We start from the raw sequence: 21,784 nt of genomic DNA on the forward strand, positions 1-21,784 counted from the left end.
TAAACTGGCCTATAGGAAAAGTATTGAAAATTTATCCTGAAAAAGATGACGTACCAAGGGTAGCGAAAATAAAAGTGAACAGTGGGGAACTTATTCGACCGTTTCAGCGTGTACATCTTTTAGAAGTTACGACAGAAGAGGACAGTAAGAATTTTCTTCAAATTGAAAAGAAAATGAATGAAGTCAAAGGTAAAACTGATGAGGACTACATAACAGAAGAGCAGGACATCAAAGAGAAAACTGAAGAGATAGTCACAAGGGGGCGAAAAGTCAGAGCTCCGCATCGTTATGGTTTCGAGTGAAATTCATAATGTTATTTTGAAATTTCTCTTTTGTTTTTTATTTTGATTTCAAAATGGGGAAGAATGTTAGATTTAGAATGTATGTTTTTATCATTCCCTCTATTATAGATTTTCTATTTAGTTTATGTGATGTCTGAAAATATTTTTAGTTGAATCAAGTTTGTTAGTAAAAAGATTTTGATAAGAGTTGTCAAATAAATAGAATTTAAAAACATTAGTACGACTTTATTTGATAATAAAATTATATCCATCCCATATTTAAAAGCAGTTGATGCAAGAAAAAAAAGAAGTGATGAATGTTGCCAACCCAGTAAAGTTCTCTCTTTCTAATTTCAATAGCTATGTTTGCTTCTCATTCGAGCGTATTTGACCAGGCTCCTTCTATTTATAGTGAACAGAAGCTTTATCCGAGGGCGCAGCGGTCTTGCTCGAGACATTGCTGCCACCATCAGTTTTTTCATTCGTTTTTTCTCTTAACAAAATACTTATTTTTACTGGTCACCTCCTTCTCGGAAGGCCTTCGGTTAAGAATAATACAAAAGCACATGATCATATATTATATATATAGTTGTCAACATCCAGCCCGGTTACTGGCGTAGGAGGCCGCCAGTCCTCCAAACTTTCACTTCATTATTTATTCAAATGTAACTTTAATTTTAGATTACACATATTTTCAGCTTACACCTTTTGGATTCCACTCCGATCATGACATCCAAGTGCCATCTTTGAGGGTGGTCGTTATCAGCACAACCGTCCTCTGTCGCGATCGGAGAGACTAAATATAGTTGTTTGCGAGAGGTTGATGTCAAAAGTCCCCAAAAAAATGATCAGAAAGTGTGAAATACAAATTTCATAAAATGCAACTCAATGAAAAACTAACAAAAATATATTCATATATTTTCTGTAGTGATTCAATGCTCAGAAAATTCACTCAGTCGATAATAACAGTAGGTTATTATTCAGTCCAGGCCAGTCATTCACGGAAAAGAAATCCAATGGAATTTTGAAGTACAAATTAGCCGTCCACTATTTACCTAACTTATCACATCGGTCCCGTCCTCAGCCCTGTCCAAACATCAAGAGACAGGACACAACATAGACTTTGTGAACCCTACGACCATCCCCACAGCTCGGATAATCCGCGAGGCCATCAAAATCGAAAAGCGACCTTCCTGCCTGAACAAACGTGATGACGGTCAGAAACTTCTAACTACCTGGAAACCCCTAATTTCCAGATGCTTACCCCTCATCAAGTCCGGCGATGGTAATCACCCGAAGCCCCACCCCCACATTTCCACTTCAGTAGCTCCCACCGATATAAATACCACCGAACACCCATCAATACTTTACTCCCAATCATCCTGTATGCCTGCACTGCCTGGGGCCAGTCCAGCAGTGCGCGATCTACACGATTCCGACAGAGAAACAAACACAAGAGGCCAACCAAGCAGAATCAGAGACCACCCCCGAGAGTCGCTATCAGGCGGCTCCGGAAAGTATAAAAACTTCTCAACCAGATTTCAAATTCACTTCTTTTTCAGATTCACCGGAAAACATTTGTTCGCGCTCTAAAGACACTTGTCTCCGGTTAGTTTTTGGTGGCCCCATGCCCTCATGCAATAAATTACATTCAAGTAAAGTCAATATTTAATGAAATACTTGATTGGAAAGTAAAGGCACCTAAAGGCTGGCTTTCGACTGCAGTAGGTCAGATGTCAATCTTGCTGAATTGCCATCAGTAGGTTGAGGACCACTCATAAGAGTGGAGCTGAATGGTCGGAATGGAATGTTCTGTACATAGTAACCGTGTGGGGAAGATTTCATCATAGGCATTTATATAAAATATTCCCAAATTTCTACACTTTTACTTACGTCATTTAGAAAACTTTTAACACCGTGCTCTGTCCTTCTCCTTCTGTTACTCAAATATTAAGATATTAAGAAGAAGAATAACGAAGAATAAGTGAGGTTTTGAAATTTGTTGTTCGGAATTTTGCGGAAAATTTGCAATGGAAATTTATTGTTTGAATAATTTCAAATAGTTTTCTATGCAGATATGGTGGCGAAATTTGCTATATTTCTGTGCAACTCTGTCAAGGTTTTACTATTAGTTTCAAATTTTCCCATGTTGAATGGAATTATATGATCACAACAATGGCCCAAGAGGTTGTGAAAATGAAACAGGGAATGTCTTATTCTTGTAAAGAGAAAACTATTATCCTGAACGTTTTTAAATATTTCAAAAACACGTACCCGGAAAAATGTGTTACTGAAATAGTTAGGCGCACTGCAAAAGCGACTGGGTGCAGTGAAAAGAGTGTATTTCAATTTCGCAAAGAAGAAGCAAGCGTAGAGGGTTTCAAAGAACCTTCGAAAACGAAAATACGTAAAAACATTAATATAAATAGCAGGTTTATTAAGTATGACGATAATGTAAGACAAGAAATAAGAAATATAATTTATGATTTAAAGTACAGAAATATCATACCTAGCTTAAGTTTGATATTGAAAAATGTTAATGGGAATGAGAAGTTGCCAAACTTCTCTCTGATGACCCTGAGGAGGTTATTGTTTGACATGGGGTTTTGTTATGAGAAAGAAAAAAATGGCAACAAGTCTATTCTTGTAGAGAAAACTTCTATCAAGAAGGAAAACTTACCTGTGAAGAACCGAAATGAAGTGAAAGCTTCTATTTCTACCAAACCCAATATTCCTCAAAGTATACCAAAAACTCTTCCTGTGCCCCAGGCCCCTTTACATCAGATCCCTCCACTACCTCAACAACCTGCTCAGCCACATAATGTGAATTTGCAACAAAATCAAATGTTTGTGCCTAACCAAGCTCACAGAGGTTTAGGAGTGCCACTGGGTCACCATGAAAACCATATGGTGGAACCCATTCATCTCCAACATAGTATGATGTGGAATCATAGAATGCCACATCAGGTCCATCCTGTGCCTCATAACGTTGGTTTCATGCACCACACTGCACACCCACATGGGATGGTGACTCATCAATGAGTTCAGTAAGTACAGTTTTTAACAGCAAGGGGAATTTATAGACTTCTGTTATTCACAATCCACTAATGGGCAAACTTAGTTGAAATGTGTAAAACTAGGGTTTCTAGTTACTCTGTTTGTTGACATATATTATGCAATTGAAAAAAAAAGTTGCTCAAGGTTGCCTTTGATGAGGGGTGACTAAAACCAGATATGAATCAAAATTTGGCCTAAGTTAGGAAATCTTGGGGTAACAACAAACACACGTGGAAAAATTATGATGTTTCACAATTATGAAAAATTAAATTTGTTGCATTTCGAGAAAGATTTTTGAATTTTCAAGATAAAATTTGTTAGTTGGCAAGTTGTGGTGATGTCTGAAATAAAAGCTAAAACTGGAAACTCTAGCGTAGAACAAATCCAAAACAAGTACTTTTCTCAATTATCAGAAATGCAATACTTTTCACGAAGCGTGTTCTACCAACCAAGTTGGCATCTTCAGGAGATGAAAAATAGTTTTTGTTTTGGAATGCCTGAAATATTTACTTTTATCATATTATCTACAAGTGAAAACACATTTGTATCACTCACCTTCAACTTTCAGTGCTAAGTATGTGACATTTTTGTTGGTACCATATACAATTTTTTGCAAAAGAAATTGTATACTTACTTTCTTAATGAGTGTAATAAATATTATTATTTAGTACAGTAGCTTAAAACTGTTTTCATCACAACTTTTCTAGTGTTTTCATTGAAGATATACGAATGACATCAATAAATCAACAACTAAGGAAATTTTTGGAAAAGAAAGTTTTTGGCTTTTTACTACTCCATCTTGATATAGAAAAAAAACAGAAGAATGTAATCAATTTTAAAAGAAGTAACTATACATAGATGTGTAGATCATGCAAAGAAGTGACTTTCAAATTATACAGAAATTTCTTCGAACATATATTGAAGTAGTTTTTATATTTTGTATGAAAATATAATGCAATATTTTTAAATTTTCACTCTTTCATGAAACATTCAGAATAAACATTAACTGAGTATTGGCTCATTTTTATAACTTCAAAAGTAGTCATTGATTCCGAACACTTACAAAACGATGAAATGAAGTATTTTGATGAATCAATAATAGCTTAATTATGTCTTTTATCAAACTTTTGAATTTTATTGGAGAATCATTCAAGAGCCAAATACCTAGTTTTTTTGAGTAAACAAATGAGTATCTGGAAAACGGTTCATTTTTGCCATAGGGTGAATTACATAAACTCACATAGGAATTATGCCAAGTATTCAAAAATGGTGGGTGTTGTTACATTTGAATTGAAGAAGTTAGTACCAACTTCCGGTTGGTACTAACTTCTATAACATTCTGTAAAGCATATCTATACTTAAAGCATAAACCAATGTTTGCCAATTTTCAGGATATGAATCCTATTATTTTCCAAAATACAGCTAACCGGTGATCGCTCTATACCCTGTATAGTATGAAATAACAAAGACCACTTTTTATTATTTTCGTGGCTTTGTTACCTTATACAGGAACTGTTAGAATCAAAATCAAATAACAGCAAATGAAGATGAACCTAAAAATTGGAACAACAGCAAAAGCATGGTTTGACGATAAAAAATTTATGTACACTAATCTTTGAAAATCAGGATACATCAAACAACAGAGGCATGCCATGGATATCTGAAAGATATCTAATTCAATATTGCCAATTTCAAAATAGGAAAGTTAGTCTGCAAATAGTCTTACTTGTTCTGGTGGTATATGTAAATCCAATTTACAGTGTTTTGTTTTCCCATGATACATTGAAGTTTGCATTTGTTTGATTTTCTTTTGGTCTAGAGGTTGTTTGTCATAGTTTTAGGTTGACAAAGTAATTATTTGGTAATTGATGTGAAAAAATTGATATCTTATAATTTACTATTTCAAACTTCACCTGAATTGAGGAATGTGTCTCAGGTCAAGTATCCTTCTGGATCAAATATCCCCAGTTTTCCCTATTATTTTATTGAATTCCAGTTTAATAATCTCTGTTTCTTGCATGAAATAAAACAGTTTTTCATGAAATATATTATATTTGTTCCAATTGGAAGTAAAAAACTAATTCTTTGGTTTCTGCAAACATATTCTGTTATATGGTAACATTCAAATATTTATCAAATATATTTATTAATATAACCTAATTATTATATGAACATTTTGAGCAGTAACTTATGAAAAAAAAATGTATGTAAATAAGTACTTGGGTGAAGTCTAGTTGGTAAGAAATCATTCTGATAGATATATCAGTTTTTTGTGTCTCTAATGAAATTCTTATTTGTTCAATCTGAGAATTGCACCATTCTACACTAACTTATATAACAATAATTTAAGTACAAATGGGATATTTTTCAAAAATTTTATCACAATAATTTAGTTCATGTAGGCAAGAACACACTTTGGAATATTCTGGATTTTCTCCATTTTTGTTAATGGAATAAACAGAACGTTTCTTTTAATCACTTCTGAATTATAAAAATATTTGGTCCCTATTACAAGGAATGATTTGAAGCAACAATTTGGCACGATCACAATTAAAGCCATTTTACTAGAATTCGCTCTCATCTTCTTTTTTATTTACAAAATTTTCACTGTCCCTCGAATTCCTTATAATTTCCATGTTTTCATACATCGGTTCAGAATTTTCTATAAGATCTAAAAAAAAAGGAGAATTGTAGGGAAGAAGTAACAAAAACATTTTTTTTTCAATATTCAAGGATACAGCTGATGAACATTAAATTATAAACTATTTATTTGTCATCACACTTTTTTTAAATTATGGATTTTTTGTTTGAGGAATACATTTATTATCAAATAAGTTTCCAAAAGAATTCCTTTGTCAATATATTGTTCAGACTTACCAGGTGTTTGTGGTCGATCTAAGTGCTCCTTCAGCAAGTTATGAATAAAAATATATTGTTTCTGTGAAGAAAAAATAACTTTCAGAATTTGCTATACATTTCTATTAATTTATATACCCAAATATTTTCTTTATTCAGCGCATCAAATTACTTAATACACTAAGAAACATCTGAAACCTTTTTGGGCAAGATATTATTTTATTCTATAATTGTCAGTTAGTAATTTCGGAATAAACTTATCCTACCATTATTAGGAATAATACTAGTACAGTACATTAATCGAGGATTTATCTCCATGCCATAAAACTCCAAGTTTACCCACGACATGATGAGCTTTGTCTTACTAGATACCAATCACAATTGCTTAACCGATATCATCTTGCAGATTTCAATGAGAGCAAGTGTCAATATTGAAAGTATAGGTTTTATGTGTTTAGTGTAAAAGTGTGAATTATGTGTATTTGTTCAAAACCCCAAAGTGTCTTTCAAGTATTGAAATTATTTTAAATATTCTCGACTGAATTTTTGACTATTTTATGGCTTAGAGATGTATTTCCGACCAATGAACTTCAAGTTTAAATTCAAATGCAAACACAAAGAACAACTTACTGATTTGAAATATTTGGTAATTTGGATTATTTATAATTTGCACCTTATACGTTTTGGATTCAATCATTGCTTAATTTTTGTCAACATTCAGTTTCAGTTTATTAGTGTTCAGATCGAAAGTTGCTTCTAGTAATATGAAGGAACAAAATAATAACTTGATATTGAAGCGGAAAATCATACATTCGAATATTTGGATTTTTGCAAGATAGAAAAAATTGAAACTCACATCTGTTTGAACCATCAAAACTCTTTGTTTTCGAAGTTCCAGCACCGTATTGAATATATCAATGTTTTTTCCAGCATTGGCTGTCTGAAGAAGAATGTCTGTGGCTATCAGTGTGCCAGTCCTACCAACTCCTGCGCTGTGAATTCGTAATTTTAAGTTAGTTAGGTATGAATTGATGGATGTAGCCGTTACTATGTGGTAGGAGATCATGATAAAAAGAGAAATGGAAATTTCTATGTTTTTTACCGCTTTTATTTGTAACTAACGTTACTGCAGTTTCGTTTGTTTATAATAAACAATTAAGTTCATTGTTCAAGTTTGTGAATGTCCATATAGCACGAAACTGTAGTAACGTTAGTTACAAATAAAAGTGGTAAAAAAAACATAGAAATTTCCGTTTCTCTTTTCAATAGTTAGGTATGTTAAGTGCCTAAGTGTCTTATCAGTATTTTATTTATTGACCCTGAAACTGAGCACAATGTTCATTATGTAGAATAGATCTATACATTTCGATTCTCGTTCAGGAGAAAAATTAAGTGAGAGAGCTCATGTAATATAGAGTATAATCTAGAATGTTCTGTATTTCATTATTTCGGACTTCCATTATCTAATATGATATAAAAATTATTTTAAATCCCTGAAAGAATCAATAAAATTAAAGTGAATAGCTGAAAAATAAAAATTATATTGAGCAAAAACCCTGAAACAACAATTGAAAATTGAACAATCAAAAAGAAATTAAAATTTAAAGATTTCAAGCCAAGTTACTTCACGACGTTTCCATTGTTCGTATCCGATAGTATTGCGATTGTTAGTATGACTGGACTTATTCCTCTGAGGGATGACTATTTATAAGTCATTCGAGTGTTTTTGAGTGCTTTTTCAATTTTCATTTCTTTTTAGTTGTTCAATTTTCAATTGTTGCTTGTATTTTATTTAATTGTAAAATAATTTCAGGGTTTTTTGCTTAATATAATTGTTATTTTTCAGCTATTCATTTTAATTGTATTAATTCTTTCGAGGATTTCAAATCACTATATATCATATTAGACAATGGAAGTCCGAAAGAATGAAGTTCACTATGAATGACTGTCAACCACCTTCAAACAAACGTAGAATGTTTTGTGTTGTGTCTGTTTAATGTCGTTTAGTATCACATTTCATTCATACTTCCTAAGAACATACTGATGACATTTAAAACTTTTGTAATTAATACCTCAATAAATGTATGGCCAGGCTTTGGAATAATTTAATACTGATCATAACATCAGTTATAAATAACGCAATTTTTTTTTTAATTCCCTCAATACGAACCAGTGACTCTGTCACTGGTCAAACAAATATGTTTAGTAACCCCAGAAGATGAAACCTTCTCAGAGTTTTTTAGAGGAACTTCATCAATAGTATATATACTGAAAATATATGTGTTTCATGGAAAAAAACAACAATCATTTTCTATTTTGGTACATGTTGATTCATTATAAATAATTATTTTGTCACAATGCCACCTTCAAACGAAAGATATGCGTAGTCCATTTTTCATGAACATTTCTATTTCATCAGTTCTCTATTGCTACAGGTTTTCAAGTGCTCAAAATAAAAGGTGATCAATCTCCACAAGGCAATTGAAGTAGAAGAATTTTTGTGTAGCTTGCTATTAACTTTTTGCAAGGGTTATTTTCCAAAGGGTTTGTTCACTCATCTGACAACTAGATTATTCAGTGATATAGGAAAAGAAATTATTTTAGAGTATGTAATTATCATCCTAGTCAGTAGATTTACTGCATGCTCAGGGGTTTCGACTTGTTCTTTCATATTTTTTTTGTTTATTGTGCTCAGTCTAAGGATGTACTCTTTTACTTAAAACTCAGTACCTCATGGAAAGCTTGTTATTGAACAGTGTAAACTGCCGTGGCTAGAGATGAACTATGTCAAAGCTATTTTCCGGGTTTTTTCGTCGTGGTCAGCAGGTTTTTACGCCTGACGTTTCACCTGCTACTGCGGTAGACATTATCAAAGGCGATGAGGTAACGATCGAAGTGCTCGAGTTGTTCCCGACGCAGAAACTACAATGTAGGAACTTGTCTCCGGTTTTATATCATCATTGGTGAGCGTGGCTTTGTTTCTCTCAATTGAATTAAATGACCTTGTTTGTGTATCGGAATTTCTATTGCCTAGATTTATGGATCAAGAGAATTTAGATATAATAGAAACTCGTTTAGTGTCTCTGCTCTATCTTGCCATACCACGAACGTGTCATCAACGTAATGCGGTCAACAATATGGTTTCACGGACGCTTTCTCAAAGGCCAGTTGTTCCAAATTTTTCATGAAAAAGTTCGCCACCACCGGACATGATTAACTGCTCATAACGGTCCCATCTGTTTGTTCGTGAAAATACAATCCCACTGGAAACGAGTTCATGATGAACAATGAGCGAGAAGGGCGAATATATTTGCCACTTAATAGCAGATAGGTTCACCAACTTATGAAATGGCCAAATACTTGACAACCTTGTCAAGGACACGATACAGCTAATTGGCGAAGTATTCCTAGCAGATATAATCGCCCTTTTCGCTCACTGTTAACCATCAACTTATTTCCAGTGGGTGATGTTTTTCACAAACAAACGGATGGTGCAATGGGCAGTCCATTATGTCTGATGGTGGCGAACTTTTTTTTTTAATTTCGAACGATGGGCTTTTAAGCAAGCGGTCATGAAACCATATTGTTGACTGTGTTATGTTGATGATACGTTGGTTGAGAGATGAGAGACACCAAACAATTTTCGATTATATCTAAAATCTCCCAACCCCAAAATACAATTCACAATAGAACGAGAAACCCAACGACAATAACCTTCTTGGATCTTCTTGTGAACAGACGTCAAGATGGGACATTGGGTCATAGAGTGGTCCAAAATCACCATCAAAGAATATATAAAGAGGCTGTAGAAATTCAGAAACATAGGAATAATTTTAATAGAAAGATAGGGGCAATGCACATTAGTCAAATTTGGCTACCCGTCTTCAATTGTACACAAACAAAGTCATTTAATCCAATTGGGAGAAACGAAGCCACGCCCACCATTGATGAAATAAAACAGAAGACAAATTCCAACGTTGTAGTTTCTGCATTGAGAACAACTCGAGCACTTCGATCTTTACCTCATCGTCTTTGATTATGTCTACCATTGTAGTAGACGAAGCATCAGGCATTAAAACCTACAGAACACTGCCAAAAACCCGGAACATAGCTTTGACACACCTTATAACCAAATTATTTTTTCATAATGTGTTTGAATTAGATAAAATTCTTTTCCCGAACTTCAGAACTGAAAATAATCTAAATTTGTTCTTATTGTACGAAATTTGCATTTATGTATTTATATCTTAGATGTCTGAAATGTTCTTTTTCAAGAGCTTCTGAAATTTTTTTTTTATGAAAATTCTTTAAATATTGCCTTTTTATAGTACAATATTGTAATAAATTAGAAGCTATTAGACTACATAGGAAACCTGGAAGTTCTCCAGAGAAACTTTTGAAAAAATATTCTGTAAAAAATATCTTTCAATAATATATTTTAATGTTTCTGCTCTGGTGCCCGGAAAAGATATTTTCTTTGATTATTTTGTTTAATTTAGTATTTCAAAGAAAGACTGCCATACTACTCTTTCAGTATTAAATCGAATAGATATATGTACAAGTGGAAGCCTAAATATTTTAGATATTTTTATACAGCTTTTTTAATAAACAGAACACTACCTGCAATGAACTATTATTAACCCTCCTTCAATAGATGTTCTCTCTCGCAGCTGATAACAGAATTGCAAAACATTTTCCGTACCAACTGGAACTCCAAAATCAGGCCAATCCAAAAACTGCATGTGAGTTACCATCGTCTGAAAGTTGTCCTGAAAGAAGATGAAAGCATTCAAAGACTTTAAATTTTACAGAATAGCCTATTTTCTTATAAAAAAATTATTATCTTCAACGATAGGGAAGATATAAGAGAGATAACATGAAGAAATCTGTGATTGAAGTATTATACTTTCACGACCGGAACTCAAATGGGAATTGTGGTTATTTGGGCTAGGTAGCCGTGGTCCAGTGGAAATATTTGTTCCAAAAGTTTCACCAATAACTGCAATATGCATCTTCAGCTGAGATTGGCAGCAATGCGTTGCGACCGTCTATATACACCAAGCACCAAACGTGATGGCGAGCGATCGCGCAGGTATAGACTCTCCCAACTAAATTACTACTGGATTATGGTCGGCCCCTTGCCGGCAAGTGTCGTACCTATAATTATTTTAATTTGGGTAGCAAAAGGAACATGACTTCTTTGCAATTTCTTTTCATATTTTATTCAGTATTATAGGTAGTAGTACAGTTCATTAAAATATATCATTATAATAATACACTTATCCAAAAATGAACTTCTGTTAGGCCATGACATTTTTTCAGAAAGAAGACAAATTATTTAGACAATGCTAAACGCCAACGGCATTGGAAGACAAGTAATAATACGCTTCTCTACAGAGCATTTGTATGTCTTGCTGTAGAGGGGGTTATATTGAAAATGATTTTGTGCGCATGTGGGAGGGCTCGCCATCACGTTTGGCTATTGCTGTAGTTGCGTTGCGACAATTAACAGGTTTGCCAATTAGGAAATCTGAAAAGATTGCCGCCAACCACCACTGAAGTTTTCATTCTAATTAGAAAGGGGAATTTTTTTAGGACAGATTAGTTTCCCTTCTTTTTTTGTTCAATGATCGAAGTGAGGAGCCCAGACGTTTTTTCCCAAAATATCTTTGAAGAAGCGAAAATTTCAGAGCCAATATATCCATCAGACTGCGGCTTCCTAGCCCGGACAAACAATGTTCCAGTTTAGTTTTTGCATTATAGGAAAGCGAAACATAAATAATCAGGTTGTAATTTTGTATAATTTTTACTTGCAAAAAATTTTTTATGTATAATTGTAATATGTTGGTTTTCAGCAATAAACTGTAGTATGTTGTTTTCCCTAGGAGCCTGAGTTCATTTCAAGTTTTGTCAGAGACATTACATATTCACGGATACAGTCAGATATATCGGTCGGTAGCCGATCGGTTCGACGTGGGTGCTTTGTTCACTCCCTCAAATCGACCGCCGTGTTGGTCGGTGGTTCAAGCCTCAGGCTGAATGATCGATTTTCACATGCTATCGTCCAACCCGTGTTAGGAATCACACGTTAAAGGGTAAGACCTCGTTAGTCCAATATTAGTCCAAGGATAATTCCCTGCAGTATACCACTGTTGACTACCAGTTACATCCAGTTTCTCTGTTGATTTGAACAAGTTAACGAAACGGTTTGTGTTGGGGCCAAGAGTTTGTGGTCAATAATATCAAATGCCTGAACATAGTTCTAAATTACTTATCACGAATTTCGGGATCAAGACCATAAGTTTTTTTTTTTCAATTAGGACAGAGCAGCTTAGAATCCTAATAAGTTTAACTTGGTCTAATCGACATCATAGCAAAGTGGTGTTATAGTCGAACATTGTTGAGTTGTTCTTAATGCGGACTGATGCTGAATTATTCAAATTCATCCTTGAAGAAAAATTGTCACCAACTCCTATCCCCGTTGCATAACACGATATCGGGAGTCCCAACAGTGCCTATTTGCTCGATAATGATAATGATATTTAATAATCTTCAGGAACACAAAGTTCGACAAGTCAGAATACAAAACAGAAACATTTCACAACAAACAAATGCTTAGTCGATAATAGTAAATAAATACATTAATATACATATTGAGAAGAGGTAGAGTGAACAGTCAAATATCTTGAACACCATCAATGAAGCTGAAATATATGAAAAAAAGTGTTTTATAAAATTTGTAAGCCACGAGAAGGGTCACATTTTAAAAAAAAATATCTCTTGAATGGAATGACCATTATATTTGTCTTCGTTCAAATGCCTTTAACTTTTATGCGTAAATACTTTTCATATATAGGTATCAGCATTACTGATATAATATGCACTGGTGGGACATCTTGTATAGTTTAAGCTGACGTTAGTGGGACGATACTCGCCTTTCTGATTTGAAGATTTCTCACACAGTATGTACCAAAATGTAGCTCTGTAGAACACTTAACTTCCATATCCTCGGATATGCTCATGATTTCGTGATTTTTCGGAAAATATCGATGGCATTTATCCTAAAAGAAGAACAGTAATGATCTGGCATGGACTCAAACATGAAATTCTCACTTTTCCGTTTTCAACAAATTGGGACACCATAACTATTAAAGTAACATTTTCTTGCAAAACCATTTTCCAGAAGTCCCTTGTAGTTGTAGCCATTGGTCCTTGCGTTGCTATGTATTCTATATTACCGGAATAACCCTGAAAATTTGTGAAAAAGATGTTGTGTAGGCTGTCTATTTTTTGACTTGAATCAAAGAACAGTCGATTACCTTGATAAAAGACGCATTAATATAATCAGATCCTATTTCATCGTCTTCGTCTATCCTAAGGAGTACTCTGGTTTCATCATCTGAAATATACTGAATGTCATTCGAAGCAACATCAGAATCTTCTATTTTTCAATATCAACAAAAATATACAGGGTGTCCGTGATCTTCCTCTTTTTCTCTCGGGAATGTATAGATGGGGTCAAAATATCACCACTACTTCATATAACTTTTGTTACGGGGCCTCAAAGTTACAAAATGAAAAATGTTTTTTCTTTGATAACTTTTCGAGTGAATATTCAAAATCAATCAAATTTTGGTGATTTGACTAAAAAAATTAATTGCTTTGATGAGCTTTCATGCAGTAGTGCGTTGTTTTACTACAAAATCAGGAAGGGATTACCCCCGATGGTCCACACCCTAAAACTTTGAAATGACAGATATTTTTCAACAAAATCAGGATGATTAGACAATTTTCTGAATTAAAGTACTCGTGTGGAAAATCAATCGGAGCAACGATTTTTAATAAAAATGCACTTTTGTTCGACAACATCTAACCCGAGATGTCTACCATTATTTGAAATGAAAAATTTTGAGAGCAGAAATGATTATGAGACGTTATTGTTACAACATAACAGGGATAATACACATTAAATATCAAGTTCTGTAGATTCGTGATGTTTTGGAACTAACAAGCTACGCGAATCGAATTCAGGAAACATTTTGTATTGTTTTAAATCATGCCCTAAAGAAAATAACGCCGGTCGCCACTGGTAGCCATAAACCAATCGTGACGTAGCTAAGAGCGCGCGAATGTATGATGTTCGCTGCCGCTCTAGATGTAGCGAGAATAATGCTACCGATTTGGATGGAATTTCGGCGAAATTTTCTAGCGCATTCGATAACGAAATATAAACGCTAGGCACGAGCATAACGACACAGTTAAGTGGAAGTTACAGTGCGGTACGCGGAGCGATCTAGTAAGGCGAAGGGAAATAAAGTTAGGTTTGATTATTCAGTGTAATCAATTATTGATCAACCCACGTACAGTATGTACGTGTGGAATAATCACGATTTGATGTGTTATCAGAATCTTGTTAAACGCAACATTTGAATGTTTCGAATTCTTATTCACAGCTGAAATGTTGAGGAGTTACACTGATGATTTAATTTGATGGGAGAGAATCTTCAACCCGATACATTTATCTGAAAAAATGCGCATTTACCTATACAAATAAGCAAACGAATAAACTAAGAAAACGGCGGCTCATGAAAAGGTGAAAAATATCCGGTGAATAATAATGATGTTCCATTTCTTCATCATATATTGACCAAGAACCCTTTTAGAAAGAAATAAAATAGTTGTGATAAAAAATGAGAAACTAGAATGCGATTGTGTTTAGTTGAATGGTGGTAGTTGAATGCAGTTATTTATTTGTCGTTATCATTTCATACTGTTTTTTTGGGTTTATAACCTTCCACAACTTTTCAATTTGACCTTTTACTATACTTCAGCAGATTGTCTATTGATTTATCTATTTTTTCAGATTGTGGAAGGTTATAAACCCAATAAACAGTATAGGATGCAATTAGGATACCCTAATTAATCACCTTAACAAAAATGGATTCTACACAATTGCATACGCAGATGACATAGTTATCTTGCAGACCGGCAAATTTGTAAATACACTGTGCGTTAGAGCGCAGGATGGGCTCAAATTAATAGAAACATGGTGTAAGGAACACTCACTGTCGATCAATCCCAAGAAGGCTGAGATGGTCCTTTTCACCAGGAAAAAAAGTTTAACGGGCTTAAAACCTCCCGAAATCTTTAAAACTAAACTTCTCTGAAGAGGTGAAACACCTTGGTACTATCCTCGACAAGAAGCTAACATGGAACTCTCATCTACAGAGTAGAGCAAAAAGAGCATACGTGGCTTATGAGCAATGTCGGAGGACAGTGGGACGCGCATGGAGTCTTTCACCCCGTGTGGTCACTTGGATCTACACTGCAATAATAAGACCTATGTTAACGTATGGAGCCATTGCATGGGGACCGAAAGTTCTACAAGCAACGGCCATCCAAAAATTATATCAAATACAGCGACTGGCTTGTTTAAACATCACAGGAGCCATGACAACAACACTTACCGCGGCAATGAAATTAATCACGGGTCTGACCCCTCTGGATCTGTACGTTAAGGAGGTCGCGTTAATGGCCATGGTACGATTGCGCACGGCTGGTGTAAACGTCGAAGTAGGAATGGGTCAATTGAGGCTGGGCCTATGGCGGGAAGCGCTTACTGCGCAACCTCAGCTGCAGGCAACAAGTGATGCAATTGAACCCAGGTTCGTGTTTAATACACCCTACAAAATACAAATTAAGCAGAACAGAGAGTCAGATGCTACAAATGCAATACGGATTTATACAGACGACTCAAAAACCAAAGAAGGCTCAGGGTGTGGAGTGTACTCCAGATCGCTAAGCCTAAGGATTAAGTGGGGAATGGGAAGAAATACCAGCGTGGTCCAAACAGAACTGGCTGGTATCTCAATTGCCACAAAAGAAATAACCAAGAAAAGAATTTCTGGCAAAAACATAATAATCTGCACTGATAGCAGACAAGCACTATTAGCATTGAACAGACAACATGTTACCTCAGGGCTAGTACTAGAGTGCCACCAAGATTTAGCCAAAGCCTCGGTAGATAATAACATTATCCTGAAGTGGGTTGAAGGGCACGACAGAAGTAAAGGTAATCGCATTGCCGACTCTTTAGGCAAGGAAGCGGCTGGACTAAGAATTTTAGGACCCAGTGGCACCCACGGCTTGATGACTTCGACAATTGCGGAACTAGTCAAATGTTACACCAATGCTCAATCCTTAAAGAGATGGGATGGAATCAAAGGATGTAATCTTGCCAGGATCACCTTGCTGGGCGACCCTGGAAAGCTGGCGCCGAAGAAACATTTGGCGATGACCAGGAAAAATCTACGCCTTACAGTAGGATTTCTGACTGTCACTGTCAACTAAGGAAACACCTCCATAATATGGGGCTAGTGGACACACCTCTATACAGGATGTGTGAACAGGAAGATGAGACTATCAGGCATGTCCTGTGCGAGTGCCCGGAGTTATCGTCAATAAGGGAGTGTGTGTTCGGCGAGTCTTGGCGTACACCTGCCGTTATAAAGGAGATGTCTCCCAGCGACCTGTCCACCTTCCTGGAAAGGACAGGATGGACAATGACCTAGGAGAACAACTCCTCGGGAGGATGCACAATGGGTCACATGTGGCCTAAGTGCGTGGGCTTACACTCACCCTCCTTACTCTACAGATACTGAACAGTATAACTTATTGACTCTTTCACAAGATATGCCGTTTAAAGAATATTGCCATTATTAGTTTCTGATTTTGTTTATGGTGTGTAATTCATTTTTATTTCCTTTATATCATTTATCGCCATTTTTTCATTAGGTCGTTCGAATATTTGAGTTCTTTAATTTGCTATTCTATTCATTGCATTCTACTACTTAAGTGAAATAATTCAATATTATTATTATTTTTATTATGATGAAAGATATAATGCTAATATGAAATAAAGCAGACATAATAAACAAGACTAATATTTATTAATACACGAAGATGTGATTTAAAACTTGAAATGTTAATTTTGAAAAACCTACTGTGAAAATATTTAAGATTTCAAGACATTCTTGATGTATAAAGAATAAAATCTTATTATTCGATTCTTAGTTTTATTTATTTCCACGTTTATAATATTTTATTCTGAATAAAATTCAATATAAATGAAAATAAAAGGCGAAGTTCACTTTTTGTAGAGACGAGACCTAGGAATATGTAGGAAATTTAGAAACTATTGTATTTGAAATTCTATGAAAATACTCTAGTTCATTTCCTGAAATCCATTGTTCTAATTCATTTTTAAATACATTGCAAAAGCCAATTTGTTTAATATATGCTGGTAGTTTGTTGAATAGTTTGTTACCAAAGTCACTGCAACTGCTATAATCAACACCGAATATCGTGCTTAGGTTTAATTTGTTGTCTTGTTTCGGACAGTGTAAAAAACTGAAAACTTAGTAATACTAATTCAGATAGGTAAAGAATATTCGAACAGCTAATTTTCAAGAAAACCTTCAAACATACATACAAATTGATTGATTCAATCACAACTTACATGGAGCTATATTTGTGTATCGATTCTTTCTTTTGTTTTCTAACAGAGTTGCAATGGAAATTGTTTTTTCGGCTGTGATTTCCTTTGATTTTTCCGTGAGCAGCAAATACTCTTCATGATATTTTTGTGGATTGCACTCCATATTTCTGCAATACTGCAAGAATTTGCCGCAAGGAATTCCTGAATTAACCTTCGGTTTAACCTTTTTGAGCCTTGGAAAACTTTGCATGATGGTCCTGAAATTAAAAAAAAAAAAGTTGTTCTGCTGTTTTAATGTGTATATTTTTCTGCACTCAACTTGAAAACGCCTCTTCTCCACAGAAAGAATGCGGTTATCGCCAAAATACCGGCTATAAGGATCCCAAATATCATTCCCAGAATGAAACTTGTCCAGCTTTTACCTAAAATTTCATTATACAACTCACACTATACAGGCTGATCGAAATTAATTGCGCACCAATGGTAACGTTGGTGTTATTGAATTTACGATAATTACAATATAAGATACATAAAAGAAATGAGTAACGCATTTTTCAATGAAATGTTTTTTATTTCTAGGAAAAAGTCCTGTTTGTAATATTTTTCTGAATGAAAAATAATATTCAATTAATAAAAAGCACGCATCATTTATTGAAAAATTAACAATGAATCGGAAATATGACCCAGAAAAGACAATGCCAGAGTACCAGATAGGTCTGTTAATGGAAAAGATGTTTCGTTCAATATTCAGGCCAGATAGAATCTAAGGTTAGTTAAGGGCCCCAGAAGTCTTCAGGAATACCGGGAGTATACCGCATTCCTTGAAGCTTTGGACCGATCTACATTGGAACCACGAAAAGAAACGCAAGTTTTCATCTCTCCAAACACGAGTCAAATTGTCACCTGGGACATCTACAAATCAGCAGTAGAGGAACATGTACTCATCGAAGGTACCCACGTTATTGCGTTTGAAGAGACCCATGTGTTCGGCAGAACTGAGTTATTATCCAAGACTATATAGGAATGTAGTAGGTATTAATCTGGCTACTTGTACTAAATTACACGCGTATTGAACCGTTTAATTGAACCAATAGAAAGGGAGTCACGCCCACCAACAATGAAATTTAACCAGAGATCAAAACCTTGAAAGATGAAGCATCTGCTGTAAGGACAACCAGAGCTTTCTGTATACCGTAGTCTTAAAAGAACCGTAAGACATTAAAACCTGCAGACCAGTTATCTCCGGCCGAGAAAGTTTTCTATCTTAAAAAAAAATAAATAAGTCACGAGTGCTGTGAATCAAAACAGTGTGTTTTAACGAAAAAATAATTAATTGTATTGTGGAACTGCTAGCGATAAGCATAATTTAAAAGCAAATGCTTTTAAATTATGCCTGTAACGTTTTGTTCAATCGTTGGCTACTTATACTGGAATTGGTCTTAAATTAAAATATCAGGAAAAATGTTTTGATCAACCTTTCACGAAAACTCATAGGGGACCTAGTCAAGAATTTCATGCTATCTCTTGGTAGAATGCATGAAATCTTCAGAAAACAAATTCATCCCTCATAAATATCAAACGATTCGAGCAATGATGACAGAAGATCCAAAGGGAAGACTTGTGTTTTTCGTCATTGATGTGAATACTGCCGACAGAAGGAGATTATCTCAGGCGATAGTTTATGGTCCCATGAAAGCAACTTTTCCAAATCCACACGTGCAATACCTACAAGAAACCCGGTTAACTAATCGATTCATCTTCAATAAATCCAAGAGATATGCAGATACGTTTCAGTTTTGTGTTATAATTGGCCACTTTGACGCCTTGATTCTTTTCTGTGAGGTTTCATGAAGAATGAAATTCATAATGAATTATCATTGGTGTTAGGATACAGTGCATATCTTCGTTCTATGTATTTGTACTCTTATGTTCTGTTGTTTCGTTCTAAGAAGATTTTATTAAGTTAGGTTAGTGATATAGCAGTGTGGTTCTTAGTGTTACTTTAGTAATGCAATGTAACTTTATTTTGCTAATATTTTGAGAAACTTTTTCAACTGACAGTTTCCGCACCAGAACTGACAATAAGCATATCAATAAAAAATTGTTTCGAGTAGGAACAACAAACACTAAGATGATGAAAATGTAATGATGGTGCTTTTGAACTTGGAAGAAATATAACAAAAAAAAAAATTAAAATACAAGATAAAAAAAATAAACATCTTGTCAAATCTAGGAAGAGACTTGAGAATTCTCTCTCTCTCTCTCTAGTGGGCGGGACCGTAACGAAATTCGGAAAGTGTTGATCAATTCAATAGCAACAACATATTGATTCGAATAATAAAGTTGAAGTTTATTTTTTATTCACCTCTCCCAATTTCTTTATTTTCACTTGACAAAATAAATCGTATGATTTTATAACTGCAATGTCACTTCCCACCAGAACAACTCTACATACAGGTTTTTCCAAAAAGTAAAAAATGCGTTACCATATAATGAGCATTTTATATCTAATGAGCATTTTATATCTCCAATAATAAGAAAGTTATCATGGTGAGCACCTAAATTCAATCTGCCTACATGATATTTATATGGGGTTTTATTTACCCGTTCTGAAAAAAATTGCATGGCTATTTTTGTAGAAGTTTCTGGTAAACATTCGGATGATCAAGAAATATTCTTTGTCCTCTTTCAGAGGTTCATTGCAATATTTTAGTGACTTGGAACACCCTGGGGCAGCGTTTCCGATACTAAAGGTTACTTCATCAGCGTCTGAAACAATAAAATTGATGAAGTGAAAGGCTTTGAAAACACAGACCTGGCTTTTGAAGCTTCTTGAGTAAATTTAAAGCCTAAGAGTACAGTTTATTCGTCTCAAAACTATAAAATGGCAAAGCCTAGACTCGCAGCGGCAATACATACTTTCCTTTCTTGTATCTAATCTCTAAATGAAGGATAGTAAAGTAAAACGTATGTTCTTAGACTCTCGTGTGTTTCGATAAAAGTGATCGCAATTCATTATTGGATATTTAACGTAGGTACCTACTATTGTATATATTATGCAAACTTTACGGACTATTATAACAGTTATTTTATTTCAACGAAACGGTTTATTTGCACTACAAGGAATATTATTTATATTTATTCATATATTCATACCTTGATAATTTCGAGAAACATATATGTTTTTAGAGGAAATACATGTTCATTGAATTAATCATTTTCTACAATAGCCTGAAATACTTTGAAACAGTTCTTCTTCTAGTCGCAGAATTAATGTCCTTTTTATGTACCTATTCGGCAGACTAGTATACATTATGAAGTTTCAAAGTTGATTTCGTGGAAGTGTGGAACATAATTTAAATATTGGAGGTTTAAATTAATAAAACAGAAATAATTTTAAAATATTTCAACGATAAGAAATATTTCAATTCATGAGAAATTCCGATGACTGCTGATATTATCTATCTCAGATTTTGAATTTACGACAAATTAATGTCCATCGATGTGCAAACATAAAAATTTTGAATTTTCAGGTAATATCGTCTTTTATGTCGTATGAACGTACCTATGGCTTTTTGGTAATAACCAGAGCTAAATTACCATATACACCTACCTTCTCATTATTTCAGATCGATTTTATGTTTTTAGTCTGCTTTTTGAAAATAACTAGGTTTCATCCATGTATATAAGGGAAACCATTATGTTTTAACAGGTAGCACAGCGCTATTTCTTATCGTTTTTACTTCAAGAAGAATGCTGTCTGAAACGTATTGTTTGGATTTTTTCCAAATTTGGTTGCTTACGGTAAACCTAAGAACTTCAGATGAAGCCTAATTTGCTAATTTTTTAACTCCGGTCCACGCTCATCAATAGTTTCACATACTCGCCAGTGAATATGAAGTAACTACTCCAAAAATCCACCTTTGTTCTTGTCTTCATTAAATTCTGTTAAATCTGGTTTTTCGTTAACCGGCCCCCCTACGAACGACAACTCTCAAAAGACGAAATTTGGGGGAGCTAAGGACTAACGAGGTCTTACCTTTCAACGTGTAATTTCTAACATGGGTTGAACGAACCAGCCCTCTGGTCGAAC

At 34.5% G+C, this 21,784-nt stretch overlaps 2 protein-coding genes across 4 annotated transcripts in view; one reads left to right on the top strand and one right to left on the bottom strand.

The window, feature by feature from the left end:
- Nucleotides 1-2,239: 2,239 nt before the first annotated feature.
- Nucleotides 2,240-10,820, top strand: LOC111509596 (uncharacterized). Of its 2 annotated transcripts, XR_012464146.1 has the most exons (3): nucleotides 2,240-3,328; nucleotides 7,125-9,069; nucleotides 10,663-10,820. XR_012464146.1 is itself a non-coding variant. In XM_074169796.1 (2 exons), exon 1 carries the CDS (start codon nucleotides 2,445-2,447, stop codon nucleotides 3,321-3,323), a length of 879 nt encoding a protein of 292 aa, XP_074025897.1. In that variant the 5' UTR covers nucleotides 2,240-2,444; the 3' UTR covers nucleotides 3,324-3,328; nucleotides 7,125-10,820. The 2 variants fall into 2 exon arrangements, 1 of the variants encoding a protein (XP_074025897.1); XM_074169796.1 differs by having other exon boundaries at nucleotides 7,125-10,820.
- LOC111509595 (phosphatidylinositol phosphatase PTPRQ) overlaps nucleotides 5,468-21,784 on the bottom strand; it is an 89,129-nt gene continuing 72,812 nt past the window's right edge. For both annotated transcript variants that reach the window (XM_074169787.1, XM_074169788.1), the window contains 10 exons: nucleotides 20,296-20,460; nucleotides 18,011-18,113; nucleotides 17,713-17,948; nucleotides 13,514-13,593; nucleotides 13,308-13,442; nucleotides 13,130-13,255; nucleotides 10,815-10,963; nucleotides 7,051-7,186; nucleotides 6,216-6,276; nucleotides 5,468-6,009 (listed from right to left, as the gene is read on the bottom strand). In XM_074169787.1, coding sequence (XP_074025888.1) covers nucleotides 5,903-6,009; nucleotides 6,216-6,276; nucleotides 7,051-7,186; nucleotides 10,815-10,963; nucleotides 13,130-13,255; nucleotides 13,308-13,442; nucleotides 13,514-13,593; nucleotides 17,713-17,948; nucleotides 18,011-18,113; nucleotides 20,296-20,460 — 1,298 coding nt within the window. In that variant the 3' untranslated portion in view covers nucleotides 5,468-5,902. The remainder of the gene's footprint in view (nucleotides 6,010-6,215; nucleotides 6,277-7,050; nucleotides 7,187-10,814; nucleotides 10,964-13,129; nucleotides 13,256-13,307; nucleotides 13,443-13,513; nucleotides 13,594-17,712; nucleotides 17,949-18,010; nucleotides 18,114-20,295; nucleotides 20,461-21,784) is intronic.

This window comes from Leptinotarsa decemlineata, unplaced genomic scaffold, assembly GCF_025532065.1.
Source record: "Leptinotarsa decemlineata unplaced genomic scaffold, Ldec_3_MD MMD2_P_RNA_scaffold_6, whole genome shotgun sequence".
Classification (NCBI taxonomy): Eukaryota; Metazoa; Arthropoda; class Insecta; order Coleoptera; family Chrysomelidae; genus Leptinotarsa; species Leptinotarsa decemlineata.